The sequence below is a fragment of the Dunckerocampus dactyliophorus genome, chromosome 6 (assembly GCF_027744805.1).
Source record: "Dunckerocampus dactyliophorus isolate RoL2022-P2 chromosome 6, RoL_Ddac_1.1, whole genome shotgun sequence".
Lineage (NCBI taxonomy): Eukaryota > Metazoa > Chordata > Actinopteri > Syngnathiformes > Syngnathidae > Dunckerocampus > Dunckerocampus dactyliophorus.
In genome coordinates this window covers 6,892,102-6,914,029 of record NC_072824.1, presented here as the reverse complement: position 1 = coordinate 6,914,029, position 21,928 = coordinate 6,892,102, and the positions used below count along the sequence as shown (strand labels likewise).

Here is a 21,928-nt window from a genome sequence, read left to right as displayed (position 1 = left end):
TCTTTATGCTTAAACTACTGTGCGTCAGCGTAGGCTGCCTCATAACTGCCGGAATTTCTGTACTCCAGCTGCGAGGATCTCCTGCTCATCTGCCTTTTTTTCTGCGTCTCTCTGTCTGCCCAGTTAGAAAAATTTGGAGGTGCGCGGAGCGGGAATTTTCCGCATGAAAAGTGCCGTTCGAGGGGGTGTGGGTGCAAAAATTATGTTTGTCCGCACTGAGCCGCACAGACCTCGTGGATGCGGAAAGCATAAAACAGGCTTTAGGGTGGGTGTGGGTGGGTGTGCTGTGGTACCAACCTCAATGGTAGGGTGTGTGTTGTGTTTGTAGGCAGTGTAAAGAGGGAATTGGATCTGAAAGATCTTGGCAGCACACAGCAGCAGTTTCTCTCTCTCCTCTGTGCTCCACGACCTAAATGGGTCATGGCCATCATGTCCAGCACAGCCCGCCACCAAGCGGCCATCATCAACCTGAGACCTGCTGTCGCCCTCCCCGGGCCCGAGTTCCATTTGTGTTTCCCCCGACAGGTTGCACCCATGGCCCTGCTTCTGGTTCCGGTTCAGGTCTGGAGTGTCAGTGTCCTCTTCCGCAGAGTCCCGTTCTACATTCACGGGCTCGTCCTCCCCGGGCGAGGCCGGCTGAGGAAGGGACTCGTGCTGTTCAGCCACTGCCCCCTCCGCAGCGCCTGACACACCTCTCTTGTGGCCGTAGTCCTGTACGCTGCAGAGGCGGTCCCTGAGGCTGCTGATTTGGACAATGACCAGGTTGATGAGAGCGCACACCAGCTGGTTGAAGACCTCCAAGTGCTTGTACTCCTTGAAGCAGCACAGACATTGTCTGAAGAGAAAACAGGAAGCTATGAGGGAGCACTCACATCACCACAGCAATAGTAACTGCAATATTTCATTCAATAGATCTTAATAGGAGTCTAAGGCTGAATCCAAATTCTACCCCTTACCCCTCATCTTAGCCCTTACCCCTATGTTTTGCGTATTCATGAGAATCAAGTGTTGTCACAATTCACCTTAAATCAAGGGGTAAGGGGTGTACAGCCCTAGAAACCAAGTGTGTTCGGGGATCAGCCGTGAAATGAAGGGGTAGGCGGAGTTTACGCAAATACCACAGTCTAGTGACAGAGCTAGATTTTCACAGTAGCATCACTCGTTTTATTAGATATTCAACCATTTGCTACTCTACGTAAATATTCTCCATGTTTTGAATTGTTGGTTGTTGCCAGTTATAACTAGCCGGCTAACAGCGGTGTCTAACTTTACTGAAATCTACTGCATTTAATATATCATTAGATAGCCACCACATTAGCTGTTAATTGCAAGTTGTATTCTAAACATCGCTGACAAGCAAGGGGACTCTACATTACTGAAGTGTACTGTGACATATATTAGCCATCTAATGACTCATGTAAAGCAGCACATTGTAGTGAAGTCTGTTTGTTGTGAATTATAGCCACCCTAGTCCACCAACAATTGTCATGATACGATATGTTTATTGTATTCAGCATACAGTATGGATGGTCAGGAAGAGAGCTAAATAAAAGATGTAAACAACATGACCATATGTGGAGTCTAACGTTGCCCCATCTGTTTTTTTTTTTTTTTAACCCCATCACTCTCTATTTGTTTCCAGCACACTATTACTATACTACTGTTACTACTATTGTATTTACAATGAGTTAATAGTTGTAAACCATCGATCATGCATCTGTGTCATTCCTGCAGGAGATGTGGAGCTAACTGAAGTCAGCCCTCTGCTACACCACACAGCACTCCAGGACCATTAAAAACTGCAATCCCAGTATGGAAAACTAATGCAACAAAATACCATTCTGGACTTCCTTACAAAAGAATCTGAGAGAGAACATTAACAGGAGGAGAGCGAGGCCAAAACGGGTAGGGTTTTAAACCTTGAAATAATGCTTGAAAAGGTTGATAAACTTTATGAACATCAACAAATGTGTTATATTGTTACTTGTATTTGATAAGTATATTTGATTCATTTTCTATTTGTATAAATGTTACAGTGGTGGTTGTAAGCTGTTATTTATTAAAATTGTTTACAGTTGTAGGGGGCGGCACGGCTAGGTAGTGGAGTGGTCATCTCCCAACCTGAAGGTTGCAGGTTCGATCCTCCATCCTCCCATGATCATGTTGAAGCATACTTGGGCAAGATACTGAACCCTCAGTTGCTGCCGATGCTGCATCATCAGTAGGTAAATGTGCTAACAGTGTCAAAGCGCACAGAGTGCCTTGGAGGTGGAAAAACGCTATAAAAGTGAAAGACCATTTGTTTGATTCTGAGGTAGGCTACATAACATTAAAATGTAGAAATGTATGCACCTTACTTTATGGTAGGAAACATTTATTATGAACAATTGAATTGTCCCATCTGCCTATGTCACAGCCAGAAAACGGTGAAGGGTGATGACATAATGAGAATTAAGTGGTGTCCCATTTCTTAGAGGCTTCTTCCCCTTAGTCCTTGGTTTTAAGGGGCAGGGGAAAGAGGAAGACAAGGGTTAAGACGAAAGGGAAGGGCTAAGGGGTCGAATTGGGATTCAGCCTAAGTCTGCTTTAACACACAGTTCCATGAGTGACAGGAAGTGGTGCTCACCTCTGTGTCCACGAGCTGATGTGAGCCAACACTCGCAGTGCATGATCTTTCTTCAGCTGGAAGCCGCCCTCGCTGCCGTCTGCATCTGAAACTGATGCAGCAAGCACAGAGCTTTTGACAAACATCTAGACAAAAACAGACCCCCAGCTGTTGACATGTGACACCTGCTAGCACTTCATTAAGTACACCATAAAAAACGCCATTAATGCTGACTTTTGACTAGTCATGGGGCAGTGTGACTATGAGATTCTGACAGTATGATGACCTTGGGCAAAAATCTCTTGGTTTAACAGTGCTGTAATTACTGCTCTAAAATGCATTATTTTGAAATATCTTAATTGAAGAGAGAAAAAAAGTCAAAACAGTCATTTTTAAACCATATAATAGAACACCGAAGTGGAATATATATATTTCAAATAAATAACAAAAAAAAAAACTGAATTCTTTCTTAACAAATACTCAATGCAGTCTACTGTGGCTAACCATGCACCTCAAGTCACAACACAATAAATATTTTCTTAGTTAAAAAAAAAAAAAAAAAAAAACAGCAAATAAATGCAATCAAGGGGCTCAAAAAGGGCATAACATAAATACATTTTTAAAACGGGTAATGTTACGTTATTTCATAGTGGTGAATGTGCAGGTCACACTTTTGTCATTTTACCACTTATCCTTCTGTCTTGTTCTGAATCACATCTCCACATTGGTGACCCTCAATGTGGGTAATATGTCGACCGACAACGGCAAATACAGCGCAGCCGTGCCGGTGCCGCTCAATACCAACGATGCAGCTAACGATGCTATCTATGCCTGACTTTTGGCAAGTCGGGCCAAACTTCAACTCATTAAAATCCAGTTCCGACTGCTAGGAATAATACCGCCGGTGATAAAAGTACGTCCATGTAGACATCCACTCTCTCATACAGCAGCAATGGAACAAATGTAGTGGTTTTGAAACAGTCACTTTTGCATACCTTGGTATACCTTGAAACCGGAAACTGGTCCGTGCCTACTTTTGACTGACAAGAGAGATGTTTATCATCATGCTTGTACAAATGACATGCATGCTTCATCTGAAGGGATTCATTCACCTTCGGCTTTCATTTTCTGGTTGTCAGACTTTTACTCAGGGTTTATTAGCTGCGAGTCAGTAAACAATGGCATTAACAACCATGGCTGTAGGCACCATCCTAATCTAGACAGATCTACACACGACTGCAGTAGCTGCATTTGAAGTGTCATGAGTGGTCAGCATCCAGCAGTTTTATGTAGCTCTCTATGTGCTTTAAAATGTTGCTACTTAGCTGTTGGCGTGAAAGTCATGCGTGTTACACTTGCTGTACTGTTTGTGTTCCTTACCCCTATTACAACATTGGTTCTGTTGTTTCGGTGTTGTTGTACTTGTTAATAAATGATCATCCAGCCAAAGGTAGCCTAGAATCTCTTTGTTATGTGACCAGAATAGATGATCATAAGCACATCTTGCAGCTTCTGCCTTCAGAAGTCACCATAGACCTGACCTGATACAAATCCCTCTGCTAAAAGCTGAGTTATTAGTTTGTAGCCACTGAATGTATAATTTATAGGGGTGTCATGAGATACCACAAGACGAGACGATACACAAGATTGAGTCTACAAGAACGAGACAAGATTTCAACATTACTTTAAAGAAACATACAATGGAAAATTATTTTTAAAAATACATGACAATATATTCCATTGTTATGCATTGTTGCTCACGAGGCTGTATGCTAGCGGCCGCACCTCCACCCACCAAAACAGACTCACTCCGTTCTTGCCATTGTTCTGTGAAACAAACGCACCAAAGTGCTGAGACCAAAGCACAGAGTGAAACTTCTTTCTGCCTGTCTGAAGGCGGGAGATGAGGAAAACAGACACGCATGCACATGGCAATATATTGAGGCCAGCAAAATTATGAAGTTCATTTTCATTTATTTTGTGATTAATTCATTCATTTATTATAGTCCCAGGCCTAGTGCCCACGACAGAGTTTTTTTTTTTTTTCCTGAACGAGAACGCATGTCACGTTTTGATCCTTGACCTTGGGACACAAGATCTTGTGACACCCCTAATAATTAACAATTAGCTGTGGCAAAAATTTTGCTGCGCTAGTTAGACATCAGCTATTGAAATTGTCACCAGTTGTCAAGTCTTCTGTTCGCGCTTAAGGCTGTTTGCTAGATGTTGCGCTTTTTTGTTGGTCTTTAGACAGTGCTGACAGATGTTTGTGATTATAACAGCAGCAGCAGCAGGTGACAGAAATCAAAGACTTTAATATCAGCACCTTTGCAGTCATGGCAAAAACGTTTTGAGAATGACAAGTGTTGGTTTTCACAAAGTTTGCTGCTTCAGTGTTTTTAGATGTTTCTTTGTTGTTCCTCAAACCACTTAGTTATCACTCTTGCCTTTGGTTTGTCACTACACTGTTCTTGTGATGGTTGGGAGAAGTCGCTTTCAGAGGTTTTGGTGCCATTGTTTACTCATGGCTGTGTTCTTAGGCAAAATTTTGAGCGAGCCCACTCGCTTGGCTGAGAAGGAATCCCACATATATGATTTCAGAATGCGTCATGTTGTTGGCATGACACAGAACTGATGGTAGTGCTCACCTTTGCTTCTTTGGACAAACTTTATTCTGGATGCCCCAAAACAATCACAAAGGGGTCTTACCCCAGTCTTAAGGAGTCCAATACCTGTATCTTTTGCAGAATACCAGTCTGTCTGATAACAAATTTTGCTGGATGATAATTGTCCTACTAATTGTTGATAATCGTTACTATTGACAAGAATTTTTGAGACCATTTTAAACATTTAAAATTGTAATGGGATGTCAAGAGATTTTAAATAAAGTAAACATGATAAACAAAAAAGACAAAAAAAACTATATGGAAATAAAATGGACTCTCTTTTAACAAAAACTGCACTTAAATAAAAATCACAACAATAACCAAAAACTAAGGATGCTCCGATCAGGGTGTTATGCTGTCGATACCGATCATCCAGGACTGAAATCGACAGACACCAATACCGATCACATCGATTAATCATTCATTTCTCACATTTATTTAGGACCGCTATTGGCAAGGGGTGCCGTATAAAAGGGAAAAAGTCAGGACAAATCGAAGGTCCCTTGACTACCAGGGGACCCAAAAAAATAGGTAATTACTAAGAAAATTAGCGATTAATTAATGGGGAGGGGGAACAACGTGATTTTTTTCCCTCCATGGGACCCAGAATTCCTAGCTGCACCCCTGCTACTAGCTATATGATATGAAAAAAAAAAGAACCACAAAATCACCTTAATTTAGACCAAAACATATTCGACTTACTTTGTGAAGAGAACTAAATATCACTGCATGGTGAAACTTCCAGAAGATGACACGCCTTCTTTAAACAGACTTGGATGTCAGAGTACATTGCTGGAACTTCCAGGTATGTGAGAAAGCACTCGGCGAACTCAGTGTCTTCCACTACTGAGAAAGGCTGCTCATCTCATCCAATGAATTCAATTATTTTTCGAGTTATTAGCTTAGCCTTCTGTTTGTCACGCACATATGCGTGAGTGTTAACCACATGGCTGCGTTAGCTGCTGTTTGAATGATGCTCACAGAGTGAGCATCCTAAACTCACCATACTCCGTCCATTGTTTGTTCTGCAAATGTCGTATTAAAGCATTTTTAAACGTGCTACCTCTGCAAGATAGTTTGCGTGGCACGTGTTGGTAATTAAGTTCCACACGGCCGACATGATTTGTCATTGTTTGTGGGAGGAGAAAATGGGAGGATGTTCGAACAAAGATGTTAGTTAGGGCAAGACATTACACTGCACTAAAGGATTGCTGCAGGCTGCAATAGTAATACGCACAGGTGATCGGCACTGAAAAGCAAGTATCGTCACATGCCAATCTAGTGATTTTTCACAGAAATCGTCCGATACTGATCAGTGGCCCATCGACCCCTACCAAAAAAACAACAACAACAACAACAACACACACACACACACACACACACACACACACAAACACACACACACACACACACACACACACACACACACACACACACACACACACACACACGCAGTCATGGAGTGTATAAAACTAATGTAGGGGGTCATATTTGTCATATTTGAGCTGGGCTACATATCTGTGGTGGCGGAGTAAAAGGCAATGTTTCTGATGTCCTTCATCGCGTCTTCTTTCACTCCGTTATACAGTTCAGGAATTGTACATGTACATTGTCTCAGGCAATTAGTACTGTCTGTCAAATATTTCTAACATTTCCTGAAATGTTGGCTTTTCAACAATGGAAAAGGTTGCATTTCTTTTGCAATGTAGCGAGCTGCATTGTCTGTGAGCGCATACCATTTTGCGCTGTTTTGTTTACATTTACTTTGCCGACCAAACGCCTCAGTAAGCTTTGACTGTCGGGACGGAGGCGCTACTGCACCTCCACACTGGGGCTGTGGCACGCGGCTAAGAAACCATCGCTTTTGTACACCTTCATTCATATTAGCATTTGCTTGCTAACTTGCTGCTAGCGCTCGCTCACTAGGCCCCGCCTCCATGTACTGGGACAAATAGGCTGAATGGCTGACAGGAGGGTTCACTCTCTCCGTTCATTCAACTATAGAACTAATGAGCACAGACACATGTAGAGTGAACCCTCTTGTCATTCAGCCTGTGTGGTAAAGAGAGATGAGGGAAAACACACACATGCATGCACGTCAATGTATCGAGACTGGCAAAATTATCAACTTTTTTTTTCTTTTTTTTTTAAATAGATTCGATTAATCTGTTTATCAATTTTCGTGTCAGGCCTAGTCCCTGATGTTTTTTCCTGGAGAGAAGTGGCTACTATACGCCCTTTTTGAAACGAGGCCATCTTCCAAAAGTATTCACCTCACCATTCGAGCAGATGCACTCACACCTGCCTGCTATCATTACTTGTCAAGCGCTGCACTGGTGGGTGCCCCGATCCTGCCACTAAATCAACTTTTGGAGACAGTCCAGGCACATGTTTCATTGCAGGTAACCATGATTAATAGAGGATTAATAGAGGAAAAACATACGGATTGTGCTATTTACAAGAGAATCGCTAACATGATGTCAGCTGGTCCTCTTATGGCAGGGCTGAAATGCAGGGGATAAAGTTCATTTTCATGACAAAGAGGGACTTTGCAATTAATTGCCATTCATCTTATCGCTCTTCATAACATTCTGTAGCATATGCAAATTTCCATCATAAAGACTGAGGCTGCAGACTTTGTGAAAATTAATATTGTGTCATTCTAAAAAACACTTGTCACCACACTGAGAGCTGTACGTTATCATTGGAGGAGACGGGATTGGAGCGGGGAGCTTAAGGTTGTAAACAGGGCTTTTTGTCTCACACCACACATACAGGCAGCAATTCTGGGGTGAAGGGTCATCAGCACACAACATATGGACCTGCCAGTCTGACACAGTGAGCCCCCACAGCTGAACACCCCACCACCTCCTCCCCAAAATATATATGCACCCTTAATGACATCTTTTACAGCAACAAACAGCTGGACACTTCATCAGAACATTTACACCGACCTTACAGACAAGAACATACTAGAACCTCTAAAGCAGGGTCGTCCAAAGTGCGGTCTGTGAGGCCATTTTTGGCCCACTGCTTGTTTTTTGTTGTCCCTCGGCATATTGTAAAAATAACATGAATTAAGGATATACTGCCTGTATATTATTAGATGTTCCAGTAATTTGCTTTGTCAGCAATAACACAAAGCTAAGATGAAGGCCTGTCGCGATAAATTCTGCTGGACAATAATTATCCCACAAATCATTGCCGATAATTGATATTGTCAACATTATTTTGCGACCATTTTTTCCTTACATGTAAGAATATATGGCGCCCTGCGATTGGCTGGCAACCAGTCCAGGGTGTACCCTGACTCTCGCCCAAAAGTCAGCCGCGATAGGCTCCAGAATACCCCCGCGAAACTAGTGAGGAGAAGGACGCCGTATCAAAAGCAACTTGAATTTCTCAAAAGTATTTAACATTGCAATTGGAATGTCAAGCGCTTTTAACAACATAATAAATTAAACAAAAAAAAAAAGACAACCCCAGTGAATGTCAAATATTGCACTTAAATAAAAATCACAATAATTCTAATTTTGAATCAGTGTCACTTTCGTCATTGTCTGAATATTGACAAAAAATAGAGAAATAGCCCGGAAATATTCTGATGTTCACATTGTGCATCAATGCAGACGTGAGCTCATGTGCATATACACTTCCTTGATTGACTTATAGCAACACTGTGTGTGGAAAACACTGCGTACGTTCAACTTACATGTTTTGGATTCAGCAAAATACGTTTGGTGCACAATGAGGTGTTATACTTCGGGACTCAGCTGAAATGTAAGTTCCACCATTTTGTATTATTTATTGAATTGTCTTTGTCACAAACTTTTTCATGTCACAAGATAACAATGCACAAAACGGACTGAAACTGACGTCAGATTTCGTTTTCTAGACAACAGGCACAAAGAAAGTATTCGATCGTGTGTAGCACACGACACAAAGAGCTTGCAAGAAGTGCACACAAGAGTTCTGCTGCTGTGTGTGCGCTCCCTTACAAAAAAACGCCCTCAGGTGTTGAGGCAGATGCACAGAGTAAAACCTCTTGTCATCAAGCCTGTTTGGTAGCGAGAGAGGAGGAAAACAAACGCACATGCACATGTCAATATATCCGAGGCTGGCAAAATGATAGACTTTGTTTTTATTTATTGTGCGATTCATTGATGATCGTGACAGGCCTACTAAAATGTTTTGTTGAGATAGGTTAGCATATGTCGACCTACACTGGATTGCTTTAATCATCTTCAATACACAAAACGTATCAGCGTCCATCCCATCATTCAATTTTTATGTATGCATTCATGTATGTACGTATGTATGCAAAACACAATTTGAGCGTTGCATGCACTGTCCTGCTAGTCATCACTAAACGAGAGTTCAGTTCAGACACTCTGAGGGACAGTTTTGCTTTTCCTTTGTTTTGTTTTGTTGCTTGACCTTGCTTCAAACGAGGGGTGTTAGGAGAAGATGGTGAGAAGAGAAGAATACAGACAGGAAGCTATGTGAAGACTCACACTGAAAGAAGACTCCAGCGTCCCCATATGCTAACTTACTTGTGAGCAAAGTTAAGGGGGGGGGGGGAGCACTTTTTTGGAATTTTGCCCATCATCCACAATCCTTATGGGAGACATGAACACGTATTTCTCTTTTCTGTGAGTTCTAAAGATATGAAAATAGACGAATAGGAAACATTTATTCCGCTTATAAAGCCCTCTGGAAAAAAATAAATAAATAAACGCCAACAACGCTCCATTTGCATATACTGTGACGTGCATATTGACCAAGATACAGCGACACCGTTATTATTAACATTGTCACGCCGATCAAACTACGTTATTGACACCTTGCCACACCACACCGGCTAGCTACGAGCCGGTTAGCAACTAGCTTCACCACACACTCAACCGCAGCGCATCAGCGCCGTGCTGTCAGTGCCTCAGACCGCTACCAAAAAGTTAAGGCTATATACTGGAGCCGCTGCTGCTGCTGCATTTTTATTTTTGAGTTTGGAAAAGTTAACGCTGAGTGTAGGCGTTCGTTTGTATGTTGCTATGTGAAATCAATAGCAATACGCCTGGGAAGGAAGTTCCGGTAATGCTTAAAAGGACCAAAATATGGCAAGGACTACATGTTATCAAGAACGTATCTGTTACTATCCATGTACATGGTTACAGCATGTATATAAAACCATAAAACCTTGTTGGAGGTTGTTTTAATAGCGGCCTTTGTATGCAGCATAGGTGTATCGCATTTCATGCGTTAATGAACTGTCTCTTTTTATATCTTCAGAACTCCCATAAAAGAGAAAGACGTGTGTTTATGTCTCACATAAGGATTGTGCATGATGGGGAAAAATTCCACGAAAAAAGTGGTTTTTACTTTAACACGTTGTACTATTACCATTACTTCACTTCTTTTTACATACACGTGTGTGAGACTTAATGTTAAAATATAAATCACATCATCACTTGTGAAGTGTTTGACAGCCACAGTTTGACCCCGAAACAGATATTTCTACTAAAACCAGCATGCTCTGCCATACTGCATGTAATTAGACATACAATGCCGAAATAAGACAACACAAGTTGTTTACATTGGGTTGCAGCAGTAATACAAACGTTATGCAAGCAACACCCCAAAGCAAAGTCACTACACACTGAATATCAATAAACATTATTGTGTTTGCAACGCACCATGCTGACAGCTGTTCGGACCATCTTATGTAGATCCATTGAGAGCGTCAGAATATTAGTAACAGCTCTCGGAATGATTTGATGCAGGCTATTGTAGTCTGCCTAATGTTGTGGCCAGCGAGGGTCGCTCGCTTTGATGCTTCTTTCGGAGCCCACTTCATTTAAATGAGTATTAAAGGGACAAATGCACACGCCGAAGACACACAAGCTGACCGACACACAATGGAAGCATATTTGAACAGCTTTGAGTGTAGCTAGGCCCTGTTAGCATAGCGTGGCTAGCTGCGTGCAGCTATTGAGGCTTGTGTTTACATTTACTGTCCTCACTTGACGCCGCTGAGACAGCACTTTGCATTCAGAGCAGCGATTCAAGCAAGAGTGTGTAACAATTATATGTGCACTTTGAGTCCAAAACTAAAATGTATTCACATGGCAACCTCGCCGTGTATAAACGGTAAGCTATTTGCCAAAATGAGCCATTAATGTTCGAGGCTAGCTTAGTCGCAGCTATCTTATACGACTATTTATCTTCAACGGCGTCCCACAATAAGACATTTACAGCATTGATGTAGCGGCAGTTACGTTATAAAGCGACTCGTTAACGGTTATGCGGCCATTGTGGACAGTCCCAAAACAAAGGGTGCAAGGCGAGAGGACAGCTAGCAGGCTGAGCTGACAAACTCATCAAACAAAGTCAGCCTACTCGCTAGCTATACTAGCTAGCTGGCTAACTTTCATCTCGAAGAAGCTAGTCTTTGAACAAGTCAACCAGGTTTTAAACATCACTGCCGTACACAGTACAAAACAATTAACAATACATGCGTCCACTACTGCAATGACACTCAGAGAACAGCAGGATTTAGTGCAGTTTGGGGGTCGTCTGGTTTGCTAGCTTGCTGAGTTGTGTTGGCTGTTTTGACAGACAGGCCCAAATCTGGAATCTGGAATAAATCTGACATTTGTATGCACATGCAGATGACAGACGTGAAGTCCTGCTGTTAGCCACGTTGAAGGTAAGCGACAACAATATGAAAACATAGACTTCTCTCAGGTGGAGAGAAAAGGCAAGCAGATGAAGAGAGCGCAAAGTTGTATGAAGCTAACTTAGCCACCGAGCTAACATATAGCAGGCATCATCTCGTCTGCTAACATGGACGTCTTCACTTACTTTCATTTAAAACCTCCACCAGCTCGGCGCAGTTTTCACACATTGTTCATGAAGAGGACAGCTTGAGTGCTCCAAGTCAAAGCATCGCTCTGGAAACACTTTCCGGCTGACACTTTGCTCTTTTAAAAAATGGCCCAGTGGAGGCAGCGGCTGCTGAAGGTGAAGGTAAAAGCAAGCCAAGCAGCGAGCTGGTCAACGCGGTTCTCATCCAAGCGCCGTTGACATTCGCCACCTGAGCGGCAAAGAAAGGCAGCAGGAAGACGACCACTTTGCAGGCTGGACGTTACTTAGTTGGCAGAGTGGACACGGCGGCCATGTTTAAAACAGGAGGGGTGGGGGTTGACGCAGCGTGTGCACTCTTCGGCAACTTCCGTCTCGTCGCGTGCTCTCCTTCGGCTTTCTTCGGAAGTGTCGCGAGAGCTTGCAGTGACGTCAGTCCAAGCACGCGGTTCAAGGCAACGAAAAGAAAACTAAAAAAAAAAAAAAACGAAAAGAAAAGAAAAGAAAACTTGCCTGGAATTTCTGCTGATATGTAATTCCAATAAAATTGATCAATTGATCAATTCAGAATTACCAGTAAACTTATCTGACGTTTATAGTCAACATTCACTGTCCTGGTAGATGATACAAACACAATTTCTCACCCCGCAGACATATTTGGAACAATCAAGACATTAGATATAAGAATAAAGCTCTATATATTGAAAGATGGATTGGCAATAATAGATTTTTAGTTAGTCGGTTGCTGAAAATGGTCATTTATTTACATGTGAAAAATGTTGCTCATTCTGTGGTCTACCTGTGACACCTCGTGAATAAGCTATTAATAACAGTGGATGCTAGAAGGTTACTAATTTCTGCTCCGTTATAATTTTTCATATTTTTAATTTTATTTATTTTTTTCTTCATTGTCTTTTATTTTGATTTGGTCATCCTGCTGGATTCTATTATTCTTGTGTATTATACTGTATCTACGTTTCAATAAAGTTAACCCACGCACACACGGGGAGAACATCCATGCAGAAATGCCCAACAGAGATTCGAATCCAGTACTTCCCTTACTGTGACTGTGTGACCAGCTCTTTTGGGTTGGTTTGCTCAGTTTGGTTTGGCTCTGTGACCAAACTGGACAAGAGCAAACTGCATCAGGTTTGCAGAGAAACCCATCGGGACCAGCCTGCCCTCCATAGAGGAACTGTAAGGGTCCAGAGCGAAGAAGAGGGCAGGCAACATCTCTGCGGACTCGCTCAAACCCCGCCCACAAACTGTTCCAATTCCTCCCTTCTGGTAGGCGATACAGAGCACTCTTCTCAAAAACAACCAAACACAAAAGCAATTTCTTCCCCCTGGCTGTCAAACACCCAACCCCACCCCACACAAGCTCACCTGTATGTACAGTCAAATCTGTCTATAGCGGCCACTGAAGGGAAACGGCAAAAGTGGCCGCGATAGACGGGTGGCCGCTATAGACAGGTTGGCGGCCATTTTGAATTTGTGCGCACACATATTACCATGTATTCACAAAAAGACTGGAGCAAAACCAAGAGACATAGGGGAAAACGCTCTGTTGACACATAAACAGGTAGGTAAATCTAGTTAACAGCTCCGGTGAGGAAACTAGTAATATCAATAACAACAATGAACCAGCGCTGCACATTTGACGGCGCTGGCCTTTTATCCGCCACAAATGTTAATTGACCGCAGCTGCACGGCCACCAGGCATGAAGCGGCTGCCTCTTCCTCCCCGGAGAAGGCACAGCCCGCCAAATAAGAGCGCAGGACAGGGGACGCTCGCGCCTGTCCTGCAGAACGTCACAAATTTCCATCTTTGATTTTTTTTAAAACATGATTTTAAAAGCAAGAAATAAAAATTTGAGTGAACAAGCCCGAGGATATATGTACAGGATACGCGTGAAGCAGTCATGAATGGGTGTGTGCATGAACAATTGAGTGCGGAGGAGGTGCGAAGATCGTCGTTAACAATACCATCGCTCCTTTTCTTATTGAATGGGCTTCTAATCTCTAATTAGTCGGCAATTAAGTGATATTTTAGATGTTTTATTCAGGTGTTTTGGCTATTTTGGAATCTATTCACGGCATTGCAAAGTGGGAAGATTACCGTTTTGGCCGTCATTGAATCTTTTCAGGGCGGCATTGCAAAGTAAGAAGACGGCTTTTTTATGTCGAACTAGGACTCAGTAATTAAAGTCTACACACGACGGCTTCATTGCTTAAAAAAACAAAACTTTTTCGTGCATGCTTCTGCTTGAGTCGGCATTTTGGCCGCTATATGTGGTCAGATATTGACCAAGGGATACAAAATGGGTGGCCGCTGGCCGCGTTAGACAGGTGACCGCTATACACGGGGTCTATAACGCGCAAATTTGCTGGGGGGGGGGGGGGGGGGATTTTTTTTTTTGGTCAGTGGCCGCTACAGGCAGGTGGCCGTTCTATACAGGTGGCCGCTAAGACAGGTTTGACTGTATTCTAGTTATAAGAATTCTCGCCAAGCAAGTTTTGCTTACCATATTGGCAGAATTGCTTGAAATACAAAAGGTTGTCTCATTGTAAGATCATTTGGTCTTGTTTCAAATATGACTCGTCTTGTCAGTTCAGAGGAGGTTAACCTGGCCTTGACTGCTAGTGTGACCACGACAACTCAGCATGTTTCCCATTGTGGACTGATTCACACACGTCTTACACTTCCAGGCCATATACATTATGACAAATCACAACTCGTATCCCCCTTAAGCTCTCGTCTTAACCTGGCAGTGTCGTCACACTGGTCCAGCTCAAAAGTGGGCAGTTTCAGAAGTGCCCAAGTCAGAAGGTCTCATTCAAACTCGTATAAACCTTTGTCTCTTGCCAAAAAACATCACCGTCTTCCTCATGTTTGAAGACTCTTTGATTATCTCTTGTTGCTTCATTGATTATCTTAACTTTCCTATCATCCTTGGGGTTAATTTTCTGCATGGACAGGATATTGCACACATTGGTGTTCCTCTGGGGTCAGCTGTCAAAAACCTGTCTCTCTGTGTCTGACCTAACATCCACACATCTACAAGTGCAGAGTTGATACTTTTAAGTTGCTATATTACATTGGGGAGGGGACACGATACCATATACACTACAGGTCACCCCAATTTCTCTGTAGGAAGAACCTGCATTTTGAATTGTAAAGATGGTCTGTCTCTCTTGCATTACTAATTGCATTTTTTTGTGTAGCGACACATTACAATTTTCTTGTACACTATTTTCATGTAACTTTGTCCACAGAGCGAGATTACAGTCAAAATGTGATTTATGGTTAATTTATGACCCATGTTTATACATATATGACCCATCAATGTGTGTTTAAACACACACACACACACACAGAAGGCTGCTCGAGAGAGGCGGAGGGTAGGGAAAGAGGAGGAGGGAAAGAACTGGGGAACACAAGCACACACACCCAGCAACTTTGGTTTAATGCAATACATATGCGGCGATACGAACTATGACCCTTCTGTTTTTGATCTACGAAATATGACTTTTGACCTATGGGTCACTTATTCATGATTTTCAGATGTCCAGTTATGATTTCCGGTGCTTTGATATTCGACATGCACAGTCACGTGGTCTTGATTTATGAGTTATGAAATATGGTCTTTGACCTTTGGGTCATACATCAGCCATTCAGATTTTGACAATAACCCGTCTCTACCTCTCTCTATCCACAAAGAGGTTCAAAGTAAATATTACAAGGTCATTCCTCTACTAACTTTTAAAGAACTATTTCACCACAAAAGGTTCAGAAGCAACTTTTACGAGCATATTCCTGTACCTACCACCTAAAATAAATAGGGTTAGTTTATTTCTTTATAACCAGAGCTTTTTCTACACACTACATTTATGTGACTGAATCTTTTGCTTTCAAATTGAGTGAAGTGATTATTTTTTTTCATCAAATTATGCTGAAAATGTTATTGAATCCCAAGTGTCAAAACGGTCAAAAACAGCAGGATTGGTGCAGAGCTCTTTTCAGTCTGTCCACACAGAAAGTTTTGGTGATAAAGGAACAAATGAACCGTCGTACATTTTGGCTATCTTCAAGTTCAATATACACTCCTGATCAAAATCTTAAGACCAGTTGAAAAACTGCTAGAATTTGCATTTTGCACATTTGGATATTAATGAGGTTTTAAGTAGAGCTACAATATGCAAAAGCAAGAAGGGGGAGTGAGACAAAAAGCATTTTGAAAAAGTAATTTATTGAAAACAACAATTAAACTGAAATAGGCTGTTTATCAGCTGATCAAAACTTTAAGACCACAGGATATAAAAGCCAAAATCTGCTCAAAATGTTCATTTTCTGTCAGGCATTCACACTGTCATGCCCTCCTGATGGCTAAAGCTAAGAAGCTTTCTCTTTTTCAACACAGTCAGACTGTCAAGCTGCATAAGCAAGGCCTCTCGTAGCGTGCCATTGCTGCTCAGGTTGGGTGCAGTAAATCAGTCATTCTCCTTTTTTTGAAAGATCCGAAGCATTATGGAACAAAAAAGTCAAGTGGTAGACCCAAAAAAAGCTGCAGTGCAATAACCATCAGACGGCATCTGCTGGAAAAAAGTTTAAAAAACAAAAAATTAATTCAAAGACCTCGTCTCCTTCAACGCCACAAAACTGCCTGTTTAGACTTTGCCAGGGAGCATCAAACATGGGACATTGAAAGGTGGAAAAAAGTTTTATTCTCTGATGAGAAAAAATATAACCTTGACGGTCCAGATGGCTTCCAACGTTACTGGCATGACAAGGAGATCCCACCTGAGATGTTTTCTACCCGACACAGTGGAGGGGGGTCCATCATGAACTGGGGTGCTTTTTCATTCAGTGGAACACCGGAGCTTCGGGTGGTGCAGGGTCGTCAAACGGTGGCTGCTTACGTGCAGATGTTGCAGCGGGCTTCCCTCATGACTGAGGGCCCTCGTCTGTGTGGTAACAGCTGGGTTTCTCAACAGGACAACGCTGCAGTTCACAATGCTCGCTTGACCAAGGACTTCTTCAGGGAGAATAACATCACTCTTTTGGACCATCCTGCATGTTCCCCTCATTTAAATCCCATAGAGAACATTTGGGGATGGATGGCAAGGGAAGTTTATAAAAATGGCCATCAGTTCCAGACAGTTGATGCCCTTGGTGAAGCCATCTTCACCATTGGAGCAATGTTCCCACTAGCCTCCTGGAAACACTCGCATCAAGCATGCCCAAACCCATTTTTGAAGTGATGAACAAGAACGGTGGAGCTACTCATTACTGAGTCCTACTGAGAACATTTTTTGTTCTGGTTTGGAGAGTTTTTTTTATTTTTTGAGCGATGGTCTTAAACTTTTGATCAGCTGATAAACATCCTATTTCAGTTCAATTGTTGTTTTCAATAAATTACTTTTTCAAAATGCTTTTTGTCTCACTCCCACTTCTTGCTTTTGCATATTGTAGCTCTACTTAAAACCTCATTAAGATCCAAATGTGCAAAATGCAAATTCTAGCAATTTTTCAACTGGTCTTAAGATTTTGATCAGAAGGGTGTTTTCCCTCTTTTGTGTGCAAGGGTTCAGGGGGTGCTGTTGTACGTATGTTTTGTATTCCAGCTGAAAAGGCGTTGGCAGCCATGCACAATGAAGGCAAGACCTACTCATCTCCAGAAGTCACCTGGTGAGGTTTTGTTGTCAGGAAATGAATACCTTAAAAACCTTGTCTTAAAAATGACTCCTAATTGCCTGATGTTAAGTGAAAAACAGACAAAGAGTTTCCAGGCGTCGTCTAAATGCAGACTCTGGCCTATCTGAGTGGCTTTCCGAGGTCCTTCAAGGTATCAGAGGAGCTGCGAGCCAAATTGCCTGCTGCCAACGCCGACAAGCTCACCGCGGTAAAGCTGCCAGTCTACAATGTACCGTCCAAATAAGCCTCCTAGGGGCAGAGAACAGGTGTCAAAGTGTGAGGTGTGTGGGTTTTACACCAGCTACAGGACAACAATCGTTCAATGAAATCTGTTCCATCCAACTTAAAATGAAGTTCAAATTATATACATAAATTGAAAAAGGTTTAAAGTACATATTTATATTAAAAAAGGGAAAAATAAGTAACGGTTCACAATTAAAAGGTGTACAGTCGTCCCTCGCTATATGGTGTTTTTTCAGAAATGAATTAATGATCGCTGTTTCATGGTAGACTATGATCTGTTATTGGTCACAACATATTGAAATACCAGTGATATGTAGTATTCTGGTCACTAGGCAGTCATGACACAAAACACTGAGACATGACCTTACATTACATTACTTATTATAACAATGAATGAAGTCATGAAGTCAGCCATGCCATGTCTGACATGAAAGACTTTAGAAACAAATTTGAAGCTAACTGGTTAGCTCACTTGCTCACAAGCTTGCTAGCTAGCGGCCATCTCGAGTTTTTTTAAGTCTCCAGGGCTCTAATGTTAAAAACAGCATTTGTAAGGGCATTTACATCAACAAAACCATCTACCTCGGTGGCTGGACAGGACAAAAAACGTATTTGGAAAGTCCTAAACAGGTTTTCTATGCTCTAAATACAAAAATATTCCATTTATTCACATTGCATCCCATATCGTGGTCGGGTCTGGAACCAATGAACCGCTATAAACGAAGGATGACTGTAAAACCGTTCACAATAGTGGCAGCAACAGTACGCCAAGTCCCGCAAAGTCCAACTCCTATTTCAGCTTTCCTTTATGGAGAGGGGTGGGGGCGCCTGATCCAAATCACACCTGCCTACAGCCCTGCAGCTCCTCTTGCAGGTCCTTCATGTGTGGTTGTTTGTGACAAGTTACAGCACACATGCGTGATTAGGCGTGGCTCTCTTTCCTTTACTTATCGTTTCGGGAGCGTAGTATCTTTTCCCGACTCGTCCGATGTTGTCCATCTGGTCTGGTGACTCTCATGCACTGCTTCCTTTCCTCTTTCTCCAGGAAGCCCTGCGGCTCCCACACGTCGTCTCGACCCTGTGTCCTGCTACGTCGTCCTCCTCGCTCCTCCACTTCCCCCTTTTCCCCACCTTCTTGGCTTTCCTCTGCAACCGTGCGCAATCCCTTTCAATTAGCAGCGCTCCATTTCCTCCACTGCAATGGGGATCAGTCACATTGTGTACCAGCTGCCACTCATCAGCTTATTAGACTAGTGTTTCCCAACCTTTTTTGTCTCGTGTCTTCTGAGAATATTTACTTATCATCTTGGAAATGGACTGTTTCTATAAACCCGCTGCAATTTGCTCATGTACCACTAGGGGTACGCGTACCCCTGCTTTCACCGAATCACTGCGTTAGATAATTGAAGAAAAAAAAACAGCAACACGCGGTCCATGCGTAATAAAAATTTTTTTTAAAAAAGCGTAAAAAAAACATCTAATCGTAAGATCATCTGAAATCACACACAATATATATAAAACTCAAGCCATAAAAGATAAAGTATACGAAAATGACAATATAAAACAGTACCAATCATGAGCTCTTGAACAGTTTTTATTCACCCGCCAAAACATCATCATAGTAGCAAGAACAAATTCATTGTCCCTGGCTGTATGTTTGTACATGTGATCCTCAATTTGAGTTGGACCCGGATGCCAGCATCGCTCTGCTACACCTCAAAAGTCCACAGCACTCGACTGATATTCTCCGGGAGGCTAAACCGATGCTAATGGGAAGGAGTTGGCCGTCAGCACTGCGTACTTGTTCTGGAACCTGACGGACCCCATCATCAACAAGGTTGTGCACCACTTCAAACGACAACTGCACTAATTAACATGTTCGAGTAATATCACGCTGACACTCCATTTTCACTGATAAAGTCTATCCGTCCCAAAAAAGAGACCCGAGATGATCTCAAAGCCAGCCCCTTCCAAGACAGCGATGCCCTCCTCTATTCACGGCCTGGGTGCGACACAGCTACATCGTCACCGACGGGCGGATTCCCGACTGGCTCGACCTGGAGAACCCCAAAGTTTCAGTTGTTACGCATGAGGTAAAACCTGAGCTTCTTTAACTGCTCAAGTTTGGCGCCTGGCTCCGAAGAGTGATCGCCCACGCGCCCTACATGACTGACAAGGTTATCATGCAGGAGCTGCAAAACACGTGAGTGCCAACAGGTTCTAATGTCGGACCTTCAAAGGGGTGGACGCTGAGGCTCCTGCTGTTTTTCTTGCAGATTTCCAAAAGAATTTGAGAAGACCTCAAGCCACCGCTGGCGTCACTCAGAAGACATGCAGTACGCCTTTTCCTGTTTTTACTACCTGATACACACTCACCAGAAAATCATCTCAGACAAAGATCATTCTGGAATGGAATGGAATGTTTTTCGGGGGATGTGACGATGTATACTGTAACTGCTGTGATGGACCCGAGCTAGCGAGCGACTGATGCCGAATGCTAGCTATGCTGGACTGGTAGGTGGCAGCGTAGCTAGTGGCCACTAGGGGTGTCTTAGAATGTTGAACTATTTGACAGTCGATTCGAAGGAGTCTCATTCGACAGTAAACGTAAAATATTTTTCTTGTAACTTTTAAGAGTATAATGAGTCCTAAAATAAGTAAATTGTTCTTCATCACATAGCTAGATTTCAAATGTTCTATTTACAAGGTAAGAAGTGAGCCAAATGCTCTTATGAGATTCCTAAATTAAGATTAAATTTGCTTTTGTGAGGCTCTTAATTTAAGGCAAATATTCTTAATTGGTTGCTGAAGAATAATCAAACATTTTAGCTTGTTTTTAGAAAAACTAACTAATTTCTGGAAAAAAAACCCTCTTAAGAGTTGGCTAGCTATACTTTCTTAATATAAGATTTTTTTCTCAAGTGAAAATTGCTACATGAGATATTTTTTTCTTTTTAGGAAAAAAACAAGAAATGGTTGCTTAAAATGGGAGTTTTTTTTACTTTGTTGAAATTTAGATTTTGCAGTGCATGGCTGCTGCTGAGCACACATTTTTACATAGAATGTCTTTGCTTTTGTTCCACATAGGCTGATTTGCCTTAAGAATTGAAAATGTGTTAATTTATTAATCATTTATTAATAAATAATTTCTTTGCAGAAATTCACTTATATAAACGTGGGATGATGGGTATATATGTTATTATTATCCAATTCTTTGTGGCCTGTTGTACTTAAAATGGTCTATTCCTGCAGCAGCCGAGACAGAAAAGCAAATTAAACGCAAGATCACGTTAATAACTGTAATGTGAACATTTTTTGTGGATAACAGAAAACATTTGCCAATAAAATGTCCACAAGCAAAGAAATAACTACGTAACTCAACCATCAACGGCGTTACATATGTGATAATCCACCGCATCATGGCGTGTCTTGCATTTGGGATGTCACAAAAAGCAAAAGCAATGTTATAAACAGTTAAACAAGTGTAAAATATGTTGAGACATAAAAAAAGCAAAAGAATGTCCTCCTCTGGCATTGCATCCTTGCACCCTGACATTAACTAATACTGTATAATAACAAGTATGAGCAATAATTGAATGGGCTGCTGGGCTTTGCAGGCCCTTAATAAACTTCCTTGAACATTTAAATGACAACATATTTATCTTCCATGAACATATAATGAATAAATGGCATGTTTAATAGTCATGAACATTTAATAAATTGTGACCTGTCAGTAAAATATGAAACTAATGTACTTGATCAACATTTAAAATATCTTTACAACACATGACTTTGGTGCTAAAATGCTTACTGTACATGTCTAGAAGTTAACATTAACTGGAGATTTAATTTGCTCTT

The 21,928-nt window shown here is 41.9% G+C and overlaps 1 protein-coding gene and 1 long non-coding RNA gene across 3 annotated transcripts in view; one reads left to right on the top strand and one right to left on the bottom strand.

Annotated features, from left to right (window-relative positions):
- Positions 1–12,487, bottom strand: part of usp34 (ubiquitin specific peptidase 34) — a 42,605-nt gene extending 30,118 nt beyond the window's left edge. For both annotated transcript variants that reach the window (XM_054778844.1, XM_054778845.1), the window contains exons 1-3: positions 12,133–12,487; positions 2,627–2,717; positions 298–835 (exon numbers count right to left, since the gene is read on the bottom strand). In XM_054778844.1, the coding sequence (XP_054634819.1) occupies positions 298–835; positions 2,627–2,717; positions 12,133–12,175 (672 nt within the window). In that variant the 5' untranslated portion in view covers positions 12,176–12,487. The remainder of the gene's footprint in view (positions 1–297; positions 836–2,626; positions 2,718–12,132) is intronic.
- Positions 12,488–19,694: 7,207 nt separating this feature from the next.
- LOC129183177 (uncharacterized) lies at positions 19,695–21,710 on the top strand. The gene is made up of 3 exons (XR_008570754.1): positions 19,695–19,907; positions 20,010–20,273; positions 20,347–21,710. It is a non-coding gene; the product is annotated as an uncharacterized LOC129183177 (long non-coding RNA).
- The last annotated feature ends 218 nt before the right edge of the window (positions 21,711–21,928 follow it).